The 19,839-nt window shown below is 45.5% G+C and overlaps 3 protein-coding genes and 1 long non-coding RNA gene across 7 annotated transcripts; 3 read left to right on the top strand and 1 right to left on the bottom strand.

The window, feature by feature from the left end:
• The first annotated feature begins 308 nt into the window (after positions 1-308).
• On the top strand, positions 309-7,419 carry cue (Protein cueball). Its single transcript, XM_017173252.3, has 4 exons — positions 309-714; positions 4,607-6,029; positions 6,087-6,420; positions 6,487-7,419. The coding sequence occupies exons 1-4, from the start codon at positions 618-620 to the stop codon at positions 6,586-6,588; spliced, it is 1,956 nt and encodes a 651-aa protein (XP_017028741.1). The 5' UTR covers positions 309-617; the 3' UTR covers positions 6,589-7,419.
• Positions 7,420-7,849: 430 nt separating this feature from the next.
• Positions 7,850-13,751, top strand: hfp (Poly(U)-binding-splicing factor hfp). Of its 2 annotated transcripts, XM_017173330.3 has the most exons (5): positions 7,850-7,989; positions 8,803-8,896; positions 11,176-11,470; positions 11,723-12,226; positions 12,286-13,751. In XM_017173330.3, the coding sequence occupies exons 1-5, from the start codon at positions 7,987-7,989 to the stop codon at positions 13,325-13,327; spliced, it is 1,938 nt and encodes a 645-aa protein (XP_017028819.1). In that variant the 5' UTR covers positions 7,850-7,986; the 3' UTR covers positions 13,328-13,751. The 2 variants fall into 2 exon arrangements, with proteins under 2 accessions (XP_017028819.1, XP_017028821.1); XM_017173332.3 differs by lacking the exons at positions 7,850-7,989; positions 8,803-8,896 and adding an exon at positions 10,197-10,351.
• Positions 13,752-14,415: 664 nt separating this feature from the next.
• Positions 14,416-19,303, top strand: LOC108079112 (protein zer-1 homolog). 3 transcript variants are annotated; one of them, XM_017173350.3, is made up of 10 exons: positions 14,417-14,731; positions 16,254-16,589; positions 16,671-17,497; positions 17,553-17,677; positions 17,765-17,936; positions 18,003-18,164; positions 18,227-18,388; positions 18,454-18,603; positions 18,700-18,945; positions 19,001-19,303. In XM_017173350.3, the coding sequence occupies exons 2-10, from the start codon at positions 16,289-16,291 to the stop codon at positions 19,160-19,162; spliced, it is 2,307 nt and encodes a 768-aa protein (XP_017028839.1). In that variant the 5' UTR covers positions 14,417-14,731; positions 16,254-16,288; the 3' UTR covers positions 19,163-19,303. The 3 variants fall into 3 exon arrangements, with proteins under 3 accessions (XP_017028838.1, XP_017028839.1, XP_070141101.1); XM_017173349.3 differs by having other exon boundaries at positions 14,416-14,731; positions 18,454-18,945; XM_070285000.1 differs by lacking the exon at positions 14,417-14,731 and adding an exon at positions 16,098-16,185 and having other exon boundaries at positions 18,454-18,945.
• Positions 14,978-15,811, bottom strand: LOC138928295 (uncharacterized). The gene is made up of 3 exons (XR_011444799.1): positions 15,714-15,811; positions 15,444-15,640; positions 14,978-15,347 (listed from the first exon to the last, which is right to left on the bottom strand). It is a non-coding gene; the product is annotated as an uncharacterized lncRNA (long non-coding RNA).
• Positions 19,304-19,839: the final 536 nt, after the last annotated feature.

Here is a 19,839-nt window from a genome sequence, read left to right as displayed (position 1 = left end):
TTAATTTCCCTGAAGCCAAAAAACTTGGTGAAATACTGTATGGAATCAAGAGTTTTAGGTCATGGCTTCAGTTGTTGACAACCTAACATGTAGGGACTATTTTGTTTCGTTTTAAATAAATATAAATACCTTATTTAAGATATTAAACAGATCAATTTCAAATATATTTAAATTATTTTCAGAATTGAGCCCTTGAACAAGGACTAAGCTCATCCCTGGCTGCCCTCAGGTTTTTGATTTCTAGTTAGGACTGCCAACTGGTTTCTCATTTGCTATCGATATTTCGATGTCGATTTGTGACCCGAAGAGTTGGCAGGACTGCCTCGGAGTGCTGCGTTAAACCGAGTAATTTTTTAAACCCACTTATTGATAAATTGTCGGGTCGAACGGTGGTTCCCGGTTCCGTGGCGCGCGCTCTTTTAAACCCTTCCGAAAGTCCGTAAGAACAGCGCGCTGTTTCTCCGCTTCCTTCCCTCAGTCCCTTCGCTTCCTGTTTGCGGTCGAGAAACGGCAGCCTGGCCGCGAAACTCCCACAACATAACCATAAAGCCTCGCGGTTGTGCAATCGAGGAGGGTGCATATAGCTCCTAGCTAGCCTTCCTTTCAATAACCAAAGTATGATCCGGTGTCCCAGGATGCTGGTGTTGCCAGCCTTAATGGTCGCCGCCGCCGCCTGCCTGCTGGTCCCCTGCCACGGAACGCCTCTGGAGTGGGGTAAGACGGGGGACAGGGACTTCCATCCCTTCCAGTGGGGGGAACGAAACAGTTACGGATGCTCCCGCGCCTCTGACAACCCTGGCGCTTAACCTTCATTTTTCGTTGGGTGGACAACAATTTGAAAATCAATTCGACATAAACAATGCAATGACTCTTATGTAATCGCTTGACATTAACCGAAGCATATTCCACCGCGCGGCGGTGTGTGCGTGCTATCACCTATCACAGCTATCAGCTGACTATCGGGGCTGCCTCGCTCCAAACAGCGATTCTTTTATCTGCTTATCAGTGGCAACAATGCACACGTCGCCTGATAACTAATAACATCGAATTCAAGCCGCGAATCTATCCGCAGTGCCTGAAACTCACTATTAATTGCCGATTTGTTGTTGTCTCCGGCTTTCTCTTTGAGGGGTTAACTGCACGCTCTCTCAAGCGCTCCCTCTCTCTTGCTCTTTTGGGTTTAACGTGGCCCCCCGGCTCCAACTTCCAAAACTGGAATAACGTCTTGCTTTAATGGGTAGTAAAAATATTTAAAATTGAAATCGTAAAATTTCCAAATTAAAATTATGTTGAAATAGCTCAAGTACGATGGCCACATGGGATTCCGGTCAGTTAGGGTGCACTGTACTCAACATTGCCACCACTGGGACCGCCATGTGGCTCACTTAGTTTGTCACGTATGCCACAACATCGCTTTGCCGGTTTTGTTTAGATTCGGAGATTGTGTCGTTAGCGATTTCTAATGTTTCATCGGTGCCATTGGTGGTATCCTCTTTCCATTCGCGAGAAGTGCTTACCAGCAGTTTTCTTCCCTGGGTCTTGGAATTTGTGACTCTCATTTTCAGTCGATCCATTACGTTCCCTTCTAATCGCTCCGAGGCAGAAATTGCCTTTCGTGAATTAACCCAGAATGGCAGGGAAACCTGATCTGAACATATAGCGTATAGCCCACGTGCGGCTTGGGAGCATTTCCCAGGCATTCCATTAGCACCTGCCCGCCCCGCTTTATCAGATAATGCTAATGGGCTGAATATCGCGGTGAAAAGGTTCGATCCGTGACGCATTGGAAAGAGCCCGTGCGAAAATCCATATCGAACTGCTGGCGTTCCGGCGGAGATAGCGCAAATTTCACGACTTGTATTGGACAAGCCGTAATAATTTCTGACCAGGCGGCTTATCAGGCCCCTTAAGTGGCCCCCACAATAACTTTCAATCACTTTGGTTATGGTATTGGCGGAAGGAAAGATCCAGACTGTAAAATCTTATGGGATTTATCGTGGCTTTATATTGGGGAATTCACTTTAACAACAATAATTCAATAATTCACTTTGTTACTTCTCATGACTTTTATATTCCCTCAAGGAATTATTTTAATTACAAAATTATTTTATTCACAGTAACTACACTTTATTCACAGAATACGTTAATTTAAACTTCTTACTGTTTTTTAACTCCAAATAGAACTTGCCTCTTACATCTGAAATAAATCTTAAATACTTAAAGAAAAGTTAATTAACTGAATGAAAGATCGATTTAGTTTTAATAACTCAATTCTCACTATTAGTACCACAAATCAACAATTTAGCATTTTCTGCATCGATAAAAACGTTGACCTCAAACCAGAATCGTGGAGGTCAGCTGTCGAGGCGGTGGAAAGGTTCGTCGTTCGCGTGGTAAATACCGCTTAACTAAGCCACGCGTTGTTTTTGCAGCTTTTTTTTTTTTTTTTTTTTTTTTTTTTGTTTACCATCAATAATTGGCCAGCACACAGATACATATGCATGAATCATGAATAACCAATAGCTGCGAGGTCTACCAATAACTATAAAGTGGAGTTAATAATATTACTTTAAAGTATGTAAGTCGAAAAGAGATCATGAGGCCAGGACCCCCCTAATATTAAACTTGTTTTAAAGGGTGTAGTCATAAACAACTGAATAACACGAATAGTGTTCCTCATTAGATTTAACTTAAGTTACCTAAATTAACTAGCTTGTGTAGTAAAGAGTTAAGAGCCTCTTAAAATACAATTTATCATACCCTGCGGGGTATTATACTCTCTGTCCTTTCCCATTGTAATAAAAACTAAATCTTTTCAGCAATACACCTGTCAGTATACCCATAACTCCTCTCTAAAATATATATTCATTTCACAACCAAAAATCGGTTGGAGATATGGAAGTCTAACCAAATCGTAATTGAAACTTCGCAACTGGGCTTAACGTCGTTGTGTCTTTAGAGTGGAGTTAAACAAGTTCGCTTGTTTCTGTATCTTGTATCTATTGGATACCAGTTGTGGTGGTCTTTTGGTGACCTACAAAAACGACCGAAAAAAACTTGGGCTATTGACCAGGTCGCAAAAATAAGAGGGATAATCGATCTGCTCGATTGGTTATGGGGTTAAAGCTGGGTTCTGTGAAAGTGAAGCCTTGATACCATATTCCGGAACTGCTGTCTTTCAGTTTTCTGTTCCGTCAGCTGCTGCACTGCGCTGCACGTTCTTCATTGCCATTTCCTTTTCCGTGTGAAAAGCACGAGTCAGGATTTTGTTTGCTCAACGTGTTTGTATGTAAACACACGAGCAGCAACAGGTGTCGCAGCTGCTTAATCATCGCCATTAACTGGCCAGCCTTCCTAATTAAATAAATGACACGCCCCCAGCAGGAACAGCAGCAGCAGCAGAGCGCTGGTAACAGGTTGTTCGATCTCGTTTTGGGAATGGGGAGGAGGTTAATCCAGAATTGGATTCGGAATCAGCATTTGCTTCTTATCATATTTTTTGCACACCGAACTTGGGGCCCCGCCATGTTTGTGTACAAATTTCAAGGTCTATCATTGATTAGAGGATAAGCATTCTTTTAATAAGAGTTTATGTTTTTCAATATATATTTATAACTTTTGACGTCACTACAAAAACAATTTGAAAACCCTCTGAAAGGATCCATAAAATATAATACTTTTCCCTTGAAATAAAATCAGATAGGAAAATAACCCTGAATATAGATTTCTGATTAAAGAAAAACTAGTTTCGCAGGTCAAAACTAATTGACATTACGTAGAAAGGGATTTCCCTCGGGCTTTTTCCTGGTTGACGTCTTCAGTTCTTGTCAAAAGGTGACAAATTTACAAGGCCTTATCATTGGGTCTAGACCTTAGACACATTTAAATGCTTTTCGATGATTTCGAACTAACTATCAATATATTTTCCTTGTAGACGAGGCACCGCATTAAATAATCAATTAATAAAAATAAAACGCAGTTCGGGCGGGAATTTATTGCTGAATATTGGTTGCAAAATTCAATGCGAGTCGCAATTTCCACAAATGGCGGTGGCTTGATTGGAAATTGGCGACTCTTTTGGCAAGTTTAATGACGACCGACGGGAGGGGCTTGACATATCAGTGTCAGAGGAGGGTCTTTGCCTTTGATTGAGCTTAATTTCCGTAAATAAAGTGCGGGTCTTAGACGATTTCCACTCTTATCGATATAAATAGTAAAGTGATGCGGCCAACGATCGGTCACGTTTGCCAATTTTAGCAGCCTCTTAGAAACTATATCCCTTGCAAATGTGTGAATATAGCCTTAATTTAGCCTTTTTCATATTGGTATATTTAAATGTACCCATGGTAAATGAGTCACTGAACTCGGTCTTGCTATATCACGTAGCTGTCAGGTTAATGATTGGTGGGATTGTAAGCCCTTGTGGGAAAAACTAGTTTCCTGTTTCTTCAGTTAACGCCACCCAATCTTTTGCAAACACAAAAACATCGGACAATACAAACCAAACCAGGCTTTCTGTGATTTATTGATATTGTTTTGATATTATTTGTTTGATTTTTTTGTAGTATTACCTTCAAATTCCCATTTTAAATCCCCTTACTTACAGAATACGCCGTAACGCTGAGAACCAAGATCCAGTTTATGGACAGTTCCTGGCAGACGATAGCCACGGCTGCCCACGAGTTCGACGAGCTGTCCGCCCTGACCTTTGACGAGACGGAGGAGCTGATCTACTTTAATGACCTCAAACACAAGAACGGCAGCATATTCTCCCTGAGAAGAGATGCCTTAGCCGCCACTCATGTGGCTGAGCAGGCAATTAAGAGGACGGGCAACGAGTCTGTGGGAGGATTGGCCTACGATCCGCTGAATAGGAACCTCTTCTGGTCGGACACGCAACAGAGGAAGATCTTCTTCGCTTCCATCGACAGTGAAGTGGGTGAGACGCCCAAGGTTCTAGTGGATCTCAGCCAGGAGGGAGGACGACCTGATGGCGTGGCCGTGGACGTGTGCCGCCGGAAGCTCTACTGGACCAACTCGAACATCACGCATCCATCCGTGGAAAGGATCGATCTGGATGGCAGCAACAGGACTGTGATCATCAGCACCAACATCGACATGCCCAAGGGTATTGTAGTCGACCAGCTTTCCGATCGCCTATTTTGGATTGACGACCTCAAGGGCGTCTTCTTTGCGGTGGAGAGCTCGAGGATGGACGGTTCCGATCGCCAGGTGGTGCTGAAGGACAAGCACCACGAACCCCTAAACCTGGCCGTGACCAACGATGCCATCTACTGGACGGACCGCACCACAAAGGCGGTGTGGAGTCACCCAAAGGTGCCGCCGGTCAAGGTCACCACGACTGCCAGGCCAGTGGAGATGGAGGACACCACGGACCCCAGTGAATCCAAGCCTGATAGCGATCCAGAGCCCGTGCCGGAGGAGTGCCCGCTGGTGCGCGTGGCCAATCTCAGTGAGGAGGCCAGGGGAATCGTGGCCCGCACTGGTTTCTACCAGAGACTCCAGAAGGACGCCCACTGTGCCAGCATAGTGCGCAAGGTGAAGCAGCGCTTGGACGAGAAGAGCAGGAAGCAAAGCAGTAGCCTGCTGGACGAGAAGATTGCCCAGTTGGAGCGAGACCACTGCATGAACGGGGGCAGCTACATCCCGAACAGCGACCTCTGCATCTGCCCGCCCGGCTTCAAGGGATCCCGGTGCGAGATTCGCGAATGCCACAACTACTGTGTCCACGGCACCTGCCAGATGTCCGAACAGGCCTACCCTAAGTGCTACTGCCAACCGGGATTCAGCGGCGAGCGCTGCGAGATTAGCAAGTGTTCCGGATTGTGCCTCAACGGGGGCCACTGTCGGCTGGTCGGCGAGAACGAGGAGCAGGAGCCCAGCTGCGAGTGCCCACCGAGGTTCGGAGGAGCCCGCTGCGAGCAGAACTCCACGGAGATCTGCTCCCTTTTCTGCCGCCTGCTGAAGCACGAGCCGGTGATCTATGTGCCCTTTGGCTGCCACAGCATGTGAGTTCTTTGTGTAAGCTTTAATTTTTAAGATATTAAACTAATTATGACTCTCAGTTGCGAGGAACTGGCCCAGGAGAACAGCACCAATATCGCCATTCCCCAGTACCAGCACCTGGATGTGTGCCTCACGCCAAACGTTTGGACTAGCAGTGTGATCATCATCCTGGTCGTGGGCATCGTGCTCAGCCTGCTCCTAGTGGCCATCATCGTGCACGGCGTTCGCCGCCTGTACAAGCCGAAGAGGCCGCGCATCAGGAAGACTTTTGTGGTGCGCAAGCAGGCCAGGACGAACTCCGCCGGAGATACGCCGCTGACCAACCGCCCACTGGCCACCGAGCAGTGCGAGATCACGATAGAGAACTGCTGCAATATGAACATCTGCGAAACGGTAAGGATTTTGGGTGTATAATTTTAAATAATATAAATAAATAACCACATCTTTATAATGTGATAGCCCTGCTTTGATCCCAAGCTGGTGGAGCAGACCCTGGCCAAGTCCAGCTGCAAGGAGGACAAGAAGATACTCATCCACAACATGGAGGATGACCTGTACTAAGGCACGCTGCTGCTGCTGCCCCAAACCAAACAACAAAACAAACTGAACCTTGTGATAGTCGTCGTCGTCGAGTGCGGATTGGTATTCGAGCTTGAGACAAGCTGCTGCCCGCCCGGCCCTCGACCCCGTTTAGCCGCCAAGGTGCTCGCCCAGGCCACCGGTGACCAGTAACCAACTAGAGCCTGCCTGGAACACACTTAACACTCGCCAAAACCATTTACTTAAGCAACCGAAGCAACCTACACATGTGTACTTAGTGAATCCTGGGAGCGTAACGTGCTTCGGTCTCTCGTTAATTTATTTGCATCATCCCAGGATTGGGATTTGTTTTTTAGCTCAAAGCTCAACATTTTATATATTTTTTAAAATTTTTTAGATTTTTTTTAAATTGAAAAATGTAGCTATTTGAAAAGGAAATGAAGCAAGTCGCGCGACTGACACCTAGCTTTAAAGAACATGGAATACGCACGGGATACAAGAACCTGTAGATCGTAAGCAAAACATAGACCATTGTGATTGTGATTGATGATGAGAAGCCCTCTAAGCTGCTGTAATTGGTTAGATGCACGCTCCTGCTCCTCTCACAAGCAATTGATAACGTCACCTCCCCTAAAATATATATCAATTCGCGGTCTCTTGCCCTTATCCCATTTTCCGCACCTAAGAAACGTCAGAGAAAAAGACCCCTAACAAAAAACACAAGAGCGGCAAAAGAAAACTCTCCCTGAATGATCGAGAGTTGTAAATATTAAAGCATAGTTTAATTTTAGTCGTAGTCCTTAAGAAAAGGGTTGAATAAAGAAAAACTACATGCAGTTGTAAATTTTAAAAGATGACAAGCTTACTTGCATTCCACCCAGTATCCGGGGGGAATCACACGTATACCTTTTACTGCGGAATCAGATTACAATACAGGCACACACTGCTGTCGTCATTCGACATACAAGTATATATTTAATTGGCCGATTTTTGGTTTAGTCTTGGATTTTTTGATTTTTTTCACTTGTCATTTTAAATAGGTATATATAGTTTAAGATTTATAATTCGAGAAAAATATATAGACGAGTTGCGAGATTTTAAAAACTTCTTAAGTGGCAGTGTGACCGGATGTCAATGAAATACCTATCGAAATAATATTATTTGGTATATTTTAAAGTATTCAAAATATCGATAGTATTTTCCCTTGATGACATTCGATGTGGTTCTCGTATCAGGTGTGTGGATTTTTTAGGGGAAAATTTTTAAGAGGTGGGAAATGTTGATAACATTCGATTTTCTTCTTTTCTACCACCTCTAGTCGAATATCCATCTTGACAAGTTTTTGCAAAAGAAATAATTAACAAATAAACAGTGTTGCGGATAGCAAATTGCCAATAAAATACCCGGAAAACAGCGATCATGGTTAGTATTAGCAAATGGACATGCAATTACGGCGGCGGCGTGTGTTTGGCAGCCTTTTTCGGCATAGCGTGTCCCGCAAAGCGTGTGAAATTTGCGCATTTTTTCGATGCCTCTGTGTGACGTTGTTGTAATGTGCGGCAGCGGCGTCGGCAGCTGCAGGGGGAAAAGTGCGCGAAGAGGCGAGGAGCGGGTGCGGGCGGCGGTGCTGGGAGCACCCCGTTGTGACCTTGCCGCCGCTTGGAGCGCCGACGTCTCTGTTGCAGGCGACCTAGGGGAGTGTGTGTATCTATCCCGCAGTTGACACCACCACGCGCTCGCTCCTCTGCCGCTGAAGGTTTATCTGTGAATGGGAGAGGGGACTGGTGAGGCTTCGGGGCAGTTTTTAGATAGATGGATGTAACCATATGGTGATGGCTTTACATTATCTAATATAAACCTCATTCAAAGTTGTCTGGCGTTGTTTTTATCACCGATGACGGCAGTAGAAAAAAGTAATTGCATTGGAACAGCAAGCCTTTGACGATCATAAATAATAACCTTTTGTAGTAGTATAATTAATAGTTTTTCCTCGAGAAGATATCCAAACTTTTCGCCATCTGCCATACACTTTTGATCATTTATCCGTAAAATACAAATTTAAAGCAATAAAAAAAATGTGCATATATACATTCAGAAAATGAGAATAGCGAGACATGCTTGAGAAATTTAAAAACAAATCATTTTATTTGATTTCCCATGGCACACATAAATTTTAAGGCCCAGAAAAGTATTAAAAATTATGAACTAACCCCTTGTTTTTCTCTCATTCCACAGGGCAGCAACGACAGAGCATCAAGATCGCCGCGTTCGGATGATCAGCGCGAGATCAGCGACATGCCGGCCACCAAGAGATCGCGCTCCGACTCTGGTAAGTTTCCCATCTGTTCGTCTATAAATAACTAAGTATGATGGAATGATAACCGAGGAGGCGGTCCCAAAAACATGTTCAGTGTGTGGTTAATAGGTCAATCAACAATCAACAACATCAAGTCCCCGAGGAGCCGTAAGGAGCCGGCTAAATATTGTATTGCATTTTTGTTTGTTTCTCTCTAAGCATTAAACATAAGCACACCATATATTTTTGATCCTACTTGTACTCTACTACTACTACTCTACTCTACTCCGTTGCATCTTAAGGGCAGCACCTGACGCCACTAAATAATCGGTTTTTCTTTTTGTTCTGCTTAAGTAATTGCAGACTTCATAAACGCACGATGAACTCTATAACTCAGACTGTGTGAGGTGTGAGGTGAGGTGAGAGTCAAACAAATCGAAACGAATCGATATCGCTATCGAGTTGAGAGTCAGTCTATCGCCGAAATCGAAAAAGGCGCGATACCCCAGTCGATAAGAAACAAGAAACAAACGATAAATATATGCAAATGAGACGCGTAAATGTCAACGAATCGATCGCCATAAACTAATCTAAAATGCATATATAACTATTATCTCTCTCTTTCTCTTTCTTCTATATCTCTCTTTTTTAGTTATCGTAAGCATTTTTTCTCCTTTTAAGTTTGTTCCGCCTAAGACTAAGTTTTGTCAAGACTCAAATTCGAGCTCGATGTCGAGGTCGGTTATTGAGATCGAGAGAGAGATGATGCCCAATTAGATAACTCCACTACTACTCTACTACTACTACTACTACCAACTACCAACAAAACAGCCCAACCAACCAAGAACATCGACATTAATCCGCTTCTAACCACCTCGCCATCACGTCGTCGTTCGTGTGCCGCCAGCTAGCTGCTGTTGGGGACTGATCCGGGCTCCAGATTCTGATTCCGGTCCTGTCCAGTGTGGTTGCGCGCATTTACATTAAGTACCAATGAATTTATGTGTTTTGTCATAGCCTAGCCTAGCTTAGTCAGTTAGTTGTTCCGATAAACCAAAGGGTCCGATGTCGCCATAAAAGTCATAAAGTCCACAAAGGGGTAATCACTTCATCAATCCGCAGCACGATCTCAACGATCCCCAAGATCCGCACTAAAAATTGCACTGATTTCTTCTTCGGTTGAAGTCCAGCTGGGGTGCCAAGCCCAATACATAACCAAGAGAGTAGCGAAAAGATCAGATCAGAACAGAACAGAACATAATTTATGTGCATAGGTAGGGCGGAGGAGAACCTAACCAATTTAAACATATTGTTGCTCTTATTATCGTTTCAGCGTCTTGTTTTCTTTTTTTTATTTTTCTCTTTTTTATCACTCTGAGCAATGTAAAATGTGTGTGACCCTTCTTCAAGTCAATTACCACGCCCCCAACTCATGGAAATCGAATCGAAAACTGAAAACCGAATACGAATACGAAAACCGCACCTAAGGTCGCTTATAATTTCTAATTTTTTAATGAAAACTATACACACTTTTTGCCAGAGCTGAGCACACGCACAGGCGGCGGACTCCCCATCGTGCTGTGTGCCCAGTTCGATAATACCCGAGATAACAGAGCCGACGACCAACAATCGGATGTGTCGGTGGATGTCCTATTTCGTCCTATTTACGTATTATATCTACACTGCATCACATCTACACATACACACTATGTCTTCCACCAATTGCCTATTGATAAGCGTATATGTTTTAATTTGACGGGAGCTTTCTCTTTTTATTCTTGCATTTTCCAGCCTCTCTTTATAAAAAGCCAAAAACACTGACAAAAACCCAAGACCTAAGACCTCCTGCCTAGACGGTAGAATCGTAGCAACTATCTGACCCTCCTCGTCCAACAAATGTAATGTCTAGCTGCTTAATGTATATCGGGGCAAAGTCGATGACAGTTATTGATCCGATCCGAAAAATGGAGCCTACACCCCCCGCCTCGACTCTCTCAATATTGATTAAAAATTTGTTTTCTTATTTTTGTTCTTTTTTGTCTTCATCTTTCTTGCAGGCAGCAGGCAGTTTTTGTCTTTTAGGCGATTAAGATTTCAAAACCCTTTCTCGGACTCACATTTGTCCACAGTTTTTGGAACCAAGATAATCGAAAAATCCAAAAAAAAAATTTTAAATTGAAAAAGAAAGCAAAGTCAAACCCGAAAAATTCCCCAAAAACAGAAACCAATTGCATAGAGCTGATGAACTCAAGCGAACTACTCCGCCCCCCTTCCTCAGTATGAGATGCACTAATCCCTCTTCCCAATTCTAGGCAAGTCCACGGATTCGAAAATTCCCTACCTTTCGCAGCCCCTGTACGACCTGAAGCAGACGGGCGATGTCAAGTTCGGGCCAGGCACACGCTCCGCCCTGCTGGGCCTCCTCGGCGGCGCTCTGCCCAAGCTCTCATCGGAGCAGCACGACCTGGTCAGCAAGGCCAAGAAGTATGCCATGGAGCAGAGCATCAAGATGGTGCTGATGAAGCAGACCCTGGCCCACCAGCAGCAGCAGCTGGCCACCCAGCGCACCCAGGTGCAGCGCCAGCAGGCACTCGCTTTAATGTGCAGGTGAGAGAGACTGTTTCGGGGGTCTTTTGGGGCTTAAAACACGGGAGATTCTGATGTAAAACTCATGAAATGTCTGGCGAAGATTGGGTCCCGCGACTGTAGCTCCGCGTTACTGGAGACAGGCGTAGAGGTTCCCAGTCACTGTGCGCTCTTAGCTGATAAGATCTGACTCCCACTTTCCGCTTTTCCAAGTAAATGATCAAAAAAAGAGTAAACCTTTCTAATAACATCTCTTCTTATTCGCCATTCCAGAGTCTACGTGGGCAGTATTTCCTTTGAGCTCAAAGAGGACACCATCCGGGTGGCCTTCACCCCGTTTGGACCCATCAAGTCCATCAATATGTCGTGGGATCCCATCACCCAAAAGCACAAGGGCTTTGCCTTCGTGGAGTACGAAATACCCGAGGGCGCTCAGTTGGCGCTGGAGCAGATGAACGGAGCCTTGATGGGCGGCAGGAACATCAAGGTGGGACGACCCAGCAACATGCCACAGGCTCAGCAGGTCATTGACGAGGTACAGGAGGAGGCCAAGAGCTTTAACCGCATCTACGTGGCGTCCATACATCCGGATCTGTCCGAGGAGGACATCAAGAGCGTCTTTGAGGCCTTCGGGCCGATCCTATACTGCAAACTGGCCCAGGGCACATCCCTGCACACGCACAAGGGCTACGGCTTCATCGAGTATGCCAACAAGCAGGCCATGGACGAGGCCATAGCCAGCATGAATCTCTTTGATTTGGGCGGACAGCTATTGCGGTGAGTTTGCTTGTAACCCTAGGGGAGGATTTGCTAAATTTCCAACTGAAATCTTGCAGAGTTGGTCGCTCCATTACGCCGCCAAACGCCCTGGCCTGTCCCACAACAAACTCCACAATGCCCACAGCCGCTGCGGTGGCTGCTGCAGCGGCCACAGCCAAGATCCAGGCCTTGGATGCGGTGGCCAGCAATGCGGTGCTGGGTCTGTCGCAGAACACACCCGCCCTGGCAGCCGGAGCGGTGGTCACCAAGGTGGGTGCTATGCCAGTAGTTTCGGCTGCCACATCAGCGGCTGCCCTGCATCCCGCGCTGGCCGTTCAGGCAGCTCCAGCGGCGGCCCTCCTGCCGCCGGGCATTTTCCAGGCACCCTCCGCCGTGGCACCCAGCTTGCTGGGAGTGCCCGCCGGCCTGCAGCCTCTCCAGGCGGTGGCACCCACTCTCCCGCCACCCGCTCTGCTTGCCACACCCACGCTGCCCATGACTGCAGTGGCTGGCGGCGGGGTTGGAGCAGTCGGCATTCTGCCCACATCAGTGGCCGCTTTGGCCGCCACGGCGGAGGTCAGCAATGGGGCCACGGCCGCAGCTCTCTCGGCAGCTGCCAACAATGCCGCCGTGACAGCGGCCAGTCTCTCGGAGAACATCAAGAAGGCGCACGAGAAGCAGCAGGAGGAGCTGCAGAAGAAGCTGATGGACGAGGGCGATGTGCAGACACTGCAGCAGCAGGAGACCATGTCCATCAAGGGTCAGAGTGCCCGCCAGCTGGTGATGCAGCGTCTGATGCGGCCCCAAGACTCGAGGGTGATCATCCTGCGGAACATGGTGGGTCCCGAGGACGTGGACGAGACCCTGCAGGAGGAGATCCAGGAGGAGTGCAGCAAATTCGGCACCGTCAGCCGGGTGATCATCTTCAATGAGAAGCAAACGGAGAACGAGGACGACGACGAGGCGGAGATCATTGTAAAGATATTCGTCGAGTTCTCGGCCGGCGCGGAGGCCCTGCGCGGCAAGGAGGCGCTCCACGGCCGGTTCTTTGGCGGCCGAAGGGTGGTGGCCGAGCTCTACGACCAGGGCATCTTCGATCAGGGCGATCTGTCCGGCTAGATGGAAGGAGGAGGATGAGAATGAGAAAGAAGTCCCGACCCGAGTTCTGTTCTTTTTTACATAGCACCTAAAGCGATGAGAAATCGATGCACTTTTATTTATTAACGCCAGTCCGCAAGCGAGAGACGAACGTTGGCAGCCAGACTACGATAAAGATTATGATTACGCTGAGATGATTGATGATGATTACTCTGCAACGCAGTGATTTAGATTTAAAGTGAGTGTGGAGATCCCTGGGCCCGTAAGGCGGGGGATTCTTCCAGTGTTTTGATTTTGTATTACTTCATCCCCTGAGACAACACGGAAATAATAATACACTAAGAAAAAACAAGGCCCCAAGCAATGGAAAGCTAACTGTATATTTTACCTTTGATTAATTTCAGCGCTTAAATTACACAATAAATAATAGTTTCCCGATTAAGAATTTCAGCTGTATTGATAGGGGGTGAAAGGGAATGAAGTCCAATTTTTTAATATTTTATTATTTCACAATTGTTTGAAATTCAATTTTGTTTTTTATTGAAATGTTCTTTTAAGTTTACATTTTAATTATTGGTATACATATTTATTTATATATTTTTGGGTAGTTTTATTGGTTTATTATAGTTTTTTATTTTAACCAGATTCAGATAAGACAAATAATTTCGCATTTAAACGAAATTAAATTACTTCCACCTTTATTTCACATTTAATCAACTTTTATTGCTTAAATCTAAATCTTCATGCTTTGACCTGTTTATGTTTTGTTCAATATTTCTTAAAATTAAATGACAATGTTTTTTTAAATTTCCCCCGCAGATAAAACTGTTTTTCGGCGCTAACCAACACTATCTACTATCGATTTTTTTGTATTTCCAGTTCAAGGACACACTGCTTTGCCTCCTAACTTGCTCACATGAACAATTTAAAAGTTCTTATGCCCCATAAAATTATGGAAATTTGAGAAACATTAATAAAACCAACGATTTTCCTCGAAAAGTGTGGCAACGCAACGAGTCCTTCTTGAGCGATACAAGTGTGACCAGCCGTAGGAGGACAAGTCGATGATAAAGACATCGCCGATAGGCATCTCTGAAAACAATCGAAGTCTTCGCAGCTCTAACTCGTACAAAGAAAATAGAAATCAAAATAATAATGAAGTGATTTCCTCCGCGAAAAAAACGCGACAAATTGTATTTGTGGGCGCGCATCAACACGGGAAAACACGCCGCGCACAGTGCAGTTTGCCGCAGCTCGTTGCTGGCAGGCAAAGACACAGAAAAAAGACAGCAGCAGCAGCGCAGTGGCAAGTGCAAAAGCAAAAGCAAAGACAGCAAACACACAGCAAAGCAAACGCACAAAGCAGCAAGGGACATTTTTTTGGAGGCTGCTACGGCCGTTTGGGGCAACGTTAAGCAATAAAAGGTACAGAACGCGTGGAGATCGCGGGATGGGATTGATAAAAATACTCGGACAGCTGTTCGGAGTTATGTTTGTTCGCCTCGGCTCGTTTCGATTTGTTCAGGCTGTCTCGATATTCATTCATTCTCCTTGATAAGCTACAGACATGGTGACGCTTTTCGCTTTTTATTGTGTTTTTTCTTCGCTTTTTTCAATAACTGCGACGCACCCACACACACAGCCTCACACAGAAGCTTGTTTGTTTGTTGGCATTCTCCGTTGTGTCTGTGTGATCCGCGGAACTTGAATAACTATTAGCCAGCACATTCCGTATTCGTATGTACATACACACGACTTGGACTTCTTCTTCGGTTTTGTTTTGGTTCTGTGTTGGGGCCCTTCCGTCCGTATAATCCAGAGTCCCTATCTCGGATGCCATTATATAAGGTTTGGCTATCAGACCTCAAGAACATGAATCAGATTAAGCCCAACGACACGTGCCCAGTGTGGTGGGTAGACGAAGTCTGGCCAAGATTGACCAGTCATCCAGCGAAATTTGCGTTCGAAAAGGCGTGTAGAGCTGATTTCAATTAGAGGTCAAGCCACTTTTCGCTCTTAAAGTGACTTGCACTCCTTAAAACTTGAATGTAAATAAAGTTTTGGAGTAAACGGTACAAATTAAAAGATTAATGTGTTAACATTGCTCGGAACATACCTTTCTTCAAAGAGAACTTACTTATAAGCTACAATTTTAAGAGTTACTGTTGAGCTAGCTGTCTGTAGGGAGAACTTGATTTCCTTTCTTAATGCCCGGTTAGGGCATAACTGCCAGTTTTATCTACTTCGCCACTTGTCGTCACCAACTCTTAATAAGTCTCTGTCCTCTAATTATTACAAATACTTCCTTTCTCATTATTTAAGTAATTAGTGAACCTAAAAATGTGCAATTTACTTATATAAATATGGATTTTTACACTCAAGCTAAAATATTAAAATAATTTAATACATCTTTAGGTGTTTATGTATCCATTCTTAGCTCTTTTCAGGGGTAAACCATTAAATGTAAATGTTTCTTATTGTCTAAAAGTGACAGTTTAACTCCTAAAGTGTCTGGCTTACAAAGATTACAAGTTTTCTTTTGGAACGAGTAGTAAAAGGTGATAAATACTTGACATTTCCTACTCTGCTATCATCTAATTAAATTAGAACGTCTCAGTTTCTGTAAAAAAAAACCGCTTTCAATTAAATACTTATTAATTTACGCCCAATTATCAATCATTAAAACCAAAATCCAACAAAATGATGTCATATAATATAATAAAAACTACCATAACTTGGTTTTTTATGAGTAAATTATGTTCATAATATGGACTATAATTTTGATTAGACAAAATCTTGGAACAACAAAATATTAATAGTAATATTAGCTCAATAAGTACAGAAACGAAAAGTATGTCAAAACAAAGCAAAATCACAAAGTAAAGAGGATAAAGCTGACTTGTCAATAAATAGATTCACTTCTCCTTTTGACTCCCTATATTTACAGACACCATCATTGAGCACAAAATTTGTGGCCCGAAGATGAGCTGCAAGGTGCGGCTGATGGAGGACGGGTCTCTGGACGAGGAACCGCTGACCCTTAAGGAGATTGCCTACCAGAAGCTATGCAACAACCTGGACATCATCAGCGGACTCCGTCCCGATGGCCAGCGTTGCCTCAACTCGGGCATTGTCCTGCCCAACGAGATCTGTGACGGTTTCTTGGAGAACTACCAGCGTTTTAACCGACCGCTGGACGACAGCGTCATCTGTCTTTTTGAGGACACGCAGCGTACCTCGCTCAAGATTGTCAATCTGCGCAACAGCACGCTGAGCAGCATTGGTGAGACGATTTTCTTTATGGTTTTCTTTGAATTGTCAATGGGACATAAGGGGTAATTCTGGCATCTTTACATCTTTCCAGGTTTGGAGACCTTGATGCGCCACAAGCTATTCGCGCTGTCCATGTGGTACTGCGATACGATCACCGTGCGATCTCACCACCTGCTGGCCCACTACGGCGACAGCTTGCGCTCCTTGGAGCTCGGAATCAGCTCCCATCTGCTGCAGTATGCGGAGCCCAACGAGAAGGAGCCGGTTGACTTTCAGCTGACATGCCCGCATTTGCGGCGTTTGGTTCTCAACGGCGTGGTAATGCATCATCGCCTGCAGTTCGCCCATTTGCACGATCTTGGGCACTTGGACCTCACCTCCTGCGTGCTGGCCAACTTCAGTTTGGAGGCTTTGGGCTCGCTGCCCAACTTGCACACGCTCATCCTCTTCAATGTGTGGCCCATTGCCAACCAGCTGCACGCCATCTGCTGCCTGCGGCGCTTGTGCACACTTGACATATCCATTTCCAGTTCCGGCAGTGGCCAGGGCACATATGACCTACCCGACCAAACGCTGGAGATGCTGATGGACAACCTGAGACACCTGACTCACCTGGACATCTCGGGTACGAATTTGGCTGGCAATGGCGTGGCCACCAAGGAGTCGACAAGTGCCGCCAGTACCGCCATACAGTCGTCCAGCAGCACTAAGATGGAGCAAAACTTTGCCCTTACTGATATCCCTGGCTTGGCATCGCGCACTCAGCGTCCACTGCAGTTTCTGGGACTCTATCATACCGCCCATTGGGCTTGCAAAAGACACGATATTCCGGCTTTGGAGGTAGCCGGAGATGCCAACGAGCAGCAGATCCTCACGGCAGCGCGGTATTATCACGACAGACCGGTGCTTTTGACAAGGGTGAGTGCGCGGGGTCCTGTCTAGATTTGGATCTTATCTAACGTATCGTTTTTAGGTACTCAACGATCTGTACCATCTGTTTCGCTTCGAGAACTGCAAGGACATACACACAGCGCTGGATGTAGTGCTGTCCGCCATGGATCGGCATCTTAAATTTAAGCACATGCAAATCTCCGGCAGGTGAGTGGAGAAAACGGAATACTTTTGGGAATTCCCAGATGATCTATTACTATCTATCTACAACTATGCCCCAAAATCCACTTCTAGTGCCACATTATTCTACATTGTCAAGGGCAGAGATCGCTCAAAGTTTGGAACTCTGCTGCGGAACCACATCATTCGCACACTGCTCAACGGCATGGAAATGCATCTCACGGACGACACCATGTTACGGAATGGTTACCTCACACTCACCCAGTTCCACATGCCCGCCGATGTGGTAAGTTGCCGAGTCTAAAAACTACCATAAAAGCTGCAAAGATTACTTAAATCTATATTTTTCCAGCTGTTCGAGTACGAGCGTCTCATCAAGATCCTGCTGCACGGCGTCTCCAAGACGGAACAGGAGGGATTCGTTCAGCGCATTGCCATCTATCTTCTAAACACACTGGCATGCCAGGTGGACGGACGCCAAAAGCTCTTCCTGGGCGAGTTGGGTGTAGTCAGTGTGAGTTGAGCCTCGATTGGGAGTCCAAAACAGAATATATATTAAATTGCATTATCCAACAGACCATGCTGACCCTGATCAAGGATCGCCTGACGCGCTCTGTCTTCGACGATGTAATGGAGGTGGCCTGGTCCACCATGTGGAATGTAACTGATGAGACTGCTATTAATTGTAAGAGATTCCTTGATGGTCGAGGCATGGAGTATTTCCTCAAGTGTTTACATGTGAGTTTTGATAATCTAATTCGAGTCCTTGTCATAATCTCCCCTTTATCTACGCTAAACCGCAGACCTTCCCGGATCGTGACGAGCTGCTGCGCAACATGATGGGCTTGCTGGGCAACGTGGCCGAGGTGAAGTGGCTCCGGCCCAAGCTGATGACCCAGGAGTTCATCGAGGTGTTCGCCCGCCTGCTGGACTCCCTAAGTGACGGCATCGAGGTGGGTGGATCTGATGCTAGTGCGAGTTTGCTGGCGAGAGTGCGGGAGAGGGAGATGGAGATGGGCAGTGCTAACCATGCTAACCTGCGCTTCCAGGTCAGCTACAATGCGGCTGGAGTGCTGGCACACATCGCCTCTGACGGTGCCGAGGCCTGGACCATCAAGACGCCCAGTCGGGAGCATGTTCTGGAGCGTATGGTGGCCGCCATTCAGCGCTGGAACATCAAGAGCGAACGCAACATCAACTATCGGAGCTTTGAGCCGATCCTTAGCCTGGTGCGATGCTATGAGACGCCCCAATGCCAGCACTGGGCTGTTTGGGCTCTGGCCAATCTGACGCAGGTGAGTTACACACGGTGAGGATTCATAGAACCCTTCTTAACTATTCTCTCCCTAGGTTTACCCCGAGAAATATTGTCAACTGGTAGAGCAGGAGAATGGCATCCAGATCCTGAATGAGCTCATCGAGCACGAGACGCCCTACAGCGAGATCAAGCGCATCGCCCGCCTGGTCATTGAGCAGTGTGACGCTGGAACGGAGCGCATGGTCGAGGGCTAAGCACACGGATTGGATGTAGGATAACTTAGCTGTAGACTTCAGAGTTTGTTGTAATGTTTTTTTTTTTTTGTTTTTTTCGTTTGCTTCCTCTGTTTTCCGTTTTAAAAGGCAAATTACAGTGTTATATATCGTTGGAACGACTCTTTCGCGACTTTTATGTTCACGAGAAACCCCAAGCAAACGAAAAAATATTCGATTATATATATATAAATGCTAGATTATACATGTATATGATGTAACCTTACCTTGTTGTAAGCCAGCGCTCTGATAAGATCGCCAGAAGTGTAAATATTGTTAAAAACCGGAACCAGAATGAGAGGAGAAAGCAGCGGAAATATTAGAAGATAGGCTAGCAAGGCAGCTGGAGATTAAAGAAGAATCCCTAAGAATTAAATTCGACCCGCGGATCGAGTGTTTATTCTCTAGATATACGACATATATATACATATATAGATGAGTGTAAATGAATTTAATTGTTCGATCTGTTCCTAGATTTGTGTTCATTCTACCTATTTTTGCCTTCGTTCGCATCATCCACCTTCGCTCCAAGGAGGAGAATCGTTCTATATAAATCTAGCTCTATAAACTAGGACCTAGAACTAGAACTCTAGACTAGACCGTAACCGTAAGCAACTGTAAATAATTGCGTTCTCCGCTTGGCAGTAATAATATTTATA

Source organism: Drosophila kikkawai, chromosome 3L (genome assembly GCF_030179895.1).
Source record: "Drosophila kikkawai strain 14028-0561.14 chromosome 3L, DkikHiC1v2, whole genome shotgun sequence".
Taxonomy (NCBI): domain Eukaryota; kingdom Metazoa; phylum Arthropoda; class Insecta; order Diptera; family Drosophilidae; genus Drosophila; species Drosophila kikkawai.
Note: the sequence above shows the minus strand (reverse complement) of the source record. Positions and strands in the feature narration are given on the sequence as shown.

Bases quoted from the DNA above. Each gene is read 5' to 3' on its own strand.
- LOC108079112 (XM_017173349.3), top strand. From the start codon at position 16,289: ATGAGCTGCAAGGTGCGGCTGATGGAGGACGGGTCTCTGGACGAGGAA. The intron at 17,498-17,552 runs GTGAGTGCGCGG...TATCGTTTTTAG, and splicing joins GACCGGTGCTTTTGACAAGG to GTACTCAACGATCTGTACCA. The intron at 18,946-19,000 runs GTGAGTTACACA...TTCTCTCCCTAG, and splicing joins CTCTGGCCAATCTGACGCAG to GTTTACCCCGAGAAATATTG.
- cue (XM_017173252.3), top strand. From the start codon at position 618: ATGATCCGGTGTCCCAGGATGCTGGTGTTGCCAGCCTTAATGGTCGCC. The intron at 6,030-6,086 runs GTGAGTTCTTTG...TATGACTCTCAG, and splicing joins CCCTTTGGCTGCCACAGCAT to TTGCGAGGAACTGGCCCAGG. The intron at 6,421-6,486 runs GTAAGGATTTTG...ATAATGTGATAG, and splicing joins ATATGAACATCTGCGAAACG to CCCTGCTTTGATCCCAAGCT.
- hfp (XM_017173330.3), top strand. The intron at 8,897-11,175 runs GTAAGTTTCCCA...TCCCAATTCTAG, and splicing joins GAGATCGCGCTCCGACTCTG to GCAAGTCCACGGATTCGAAA. The intron at 11,471-11,722 runs GTGAGAGAGACT...TCGCCATTCCAG, and splicing joins GCACTCGCTTTAATGTGCAG to AGTCTACGTGGGCAGTATTT.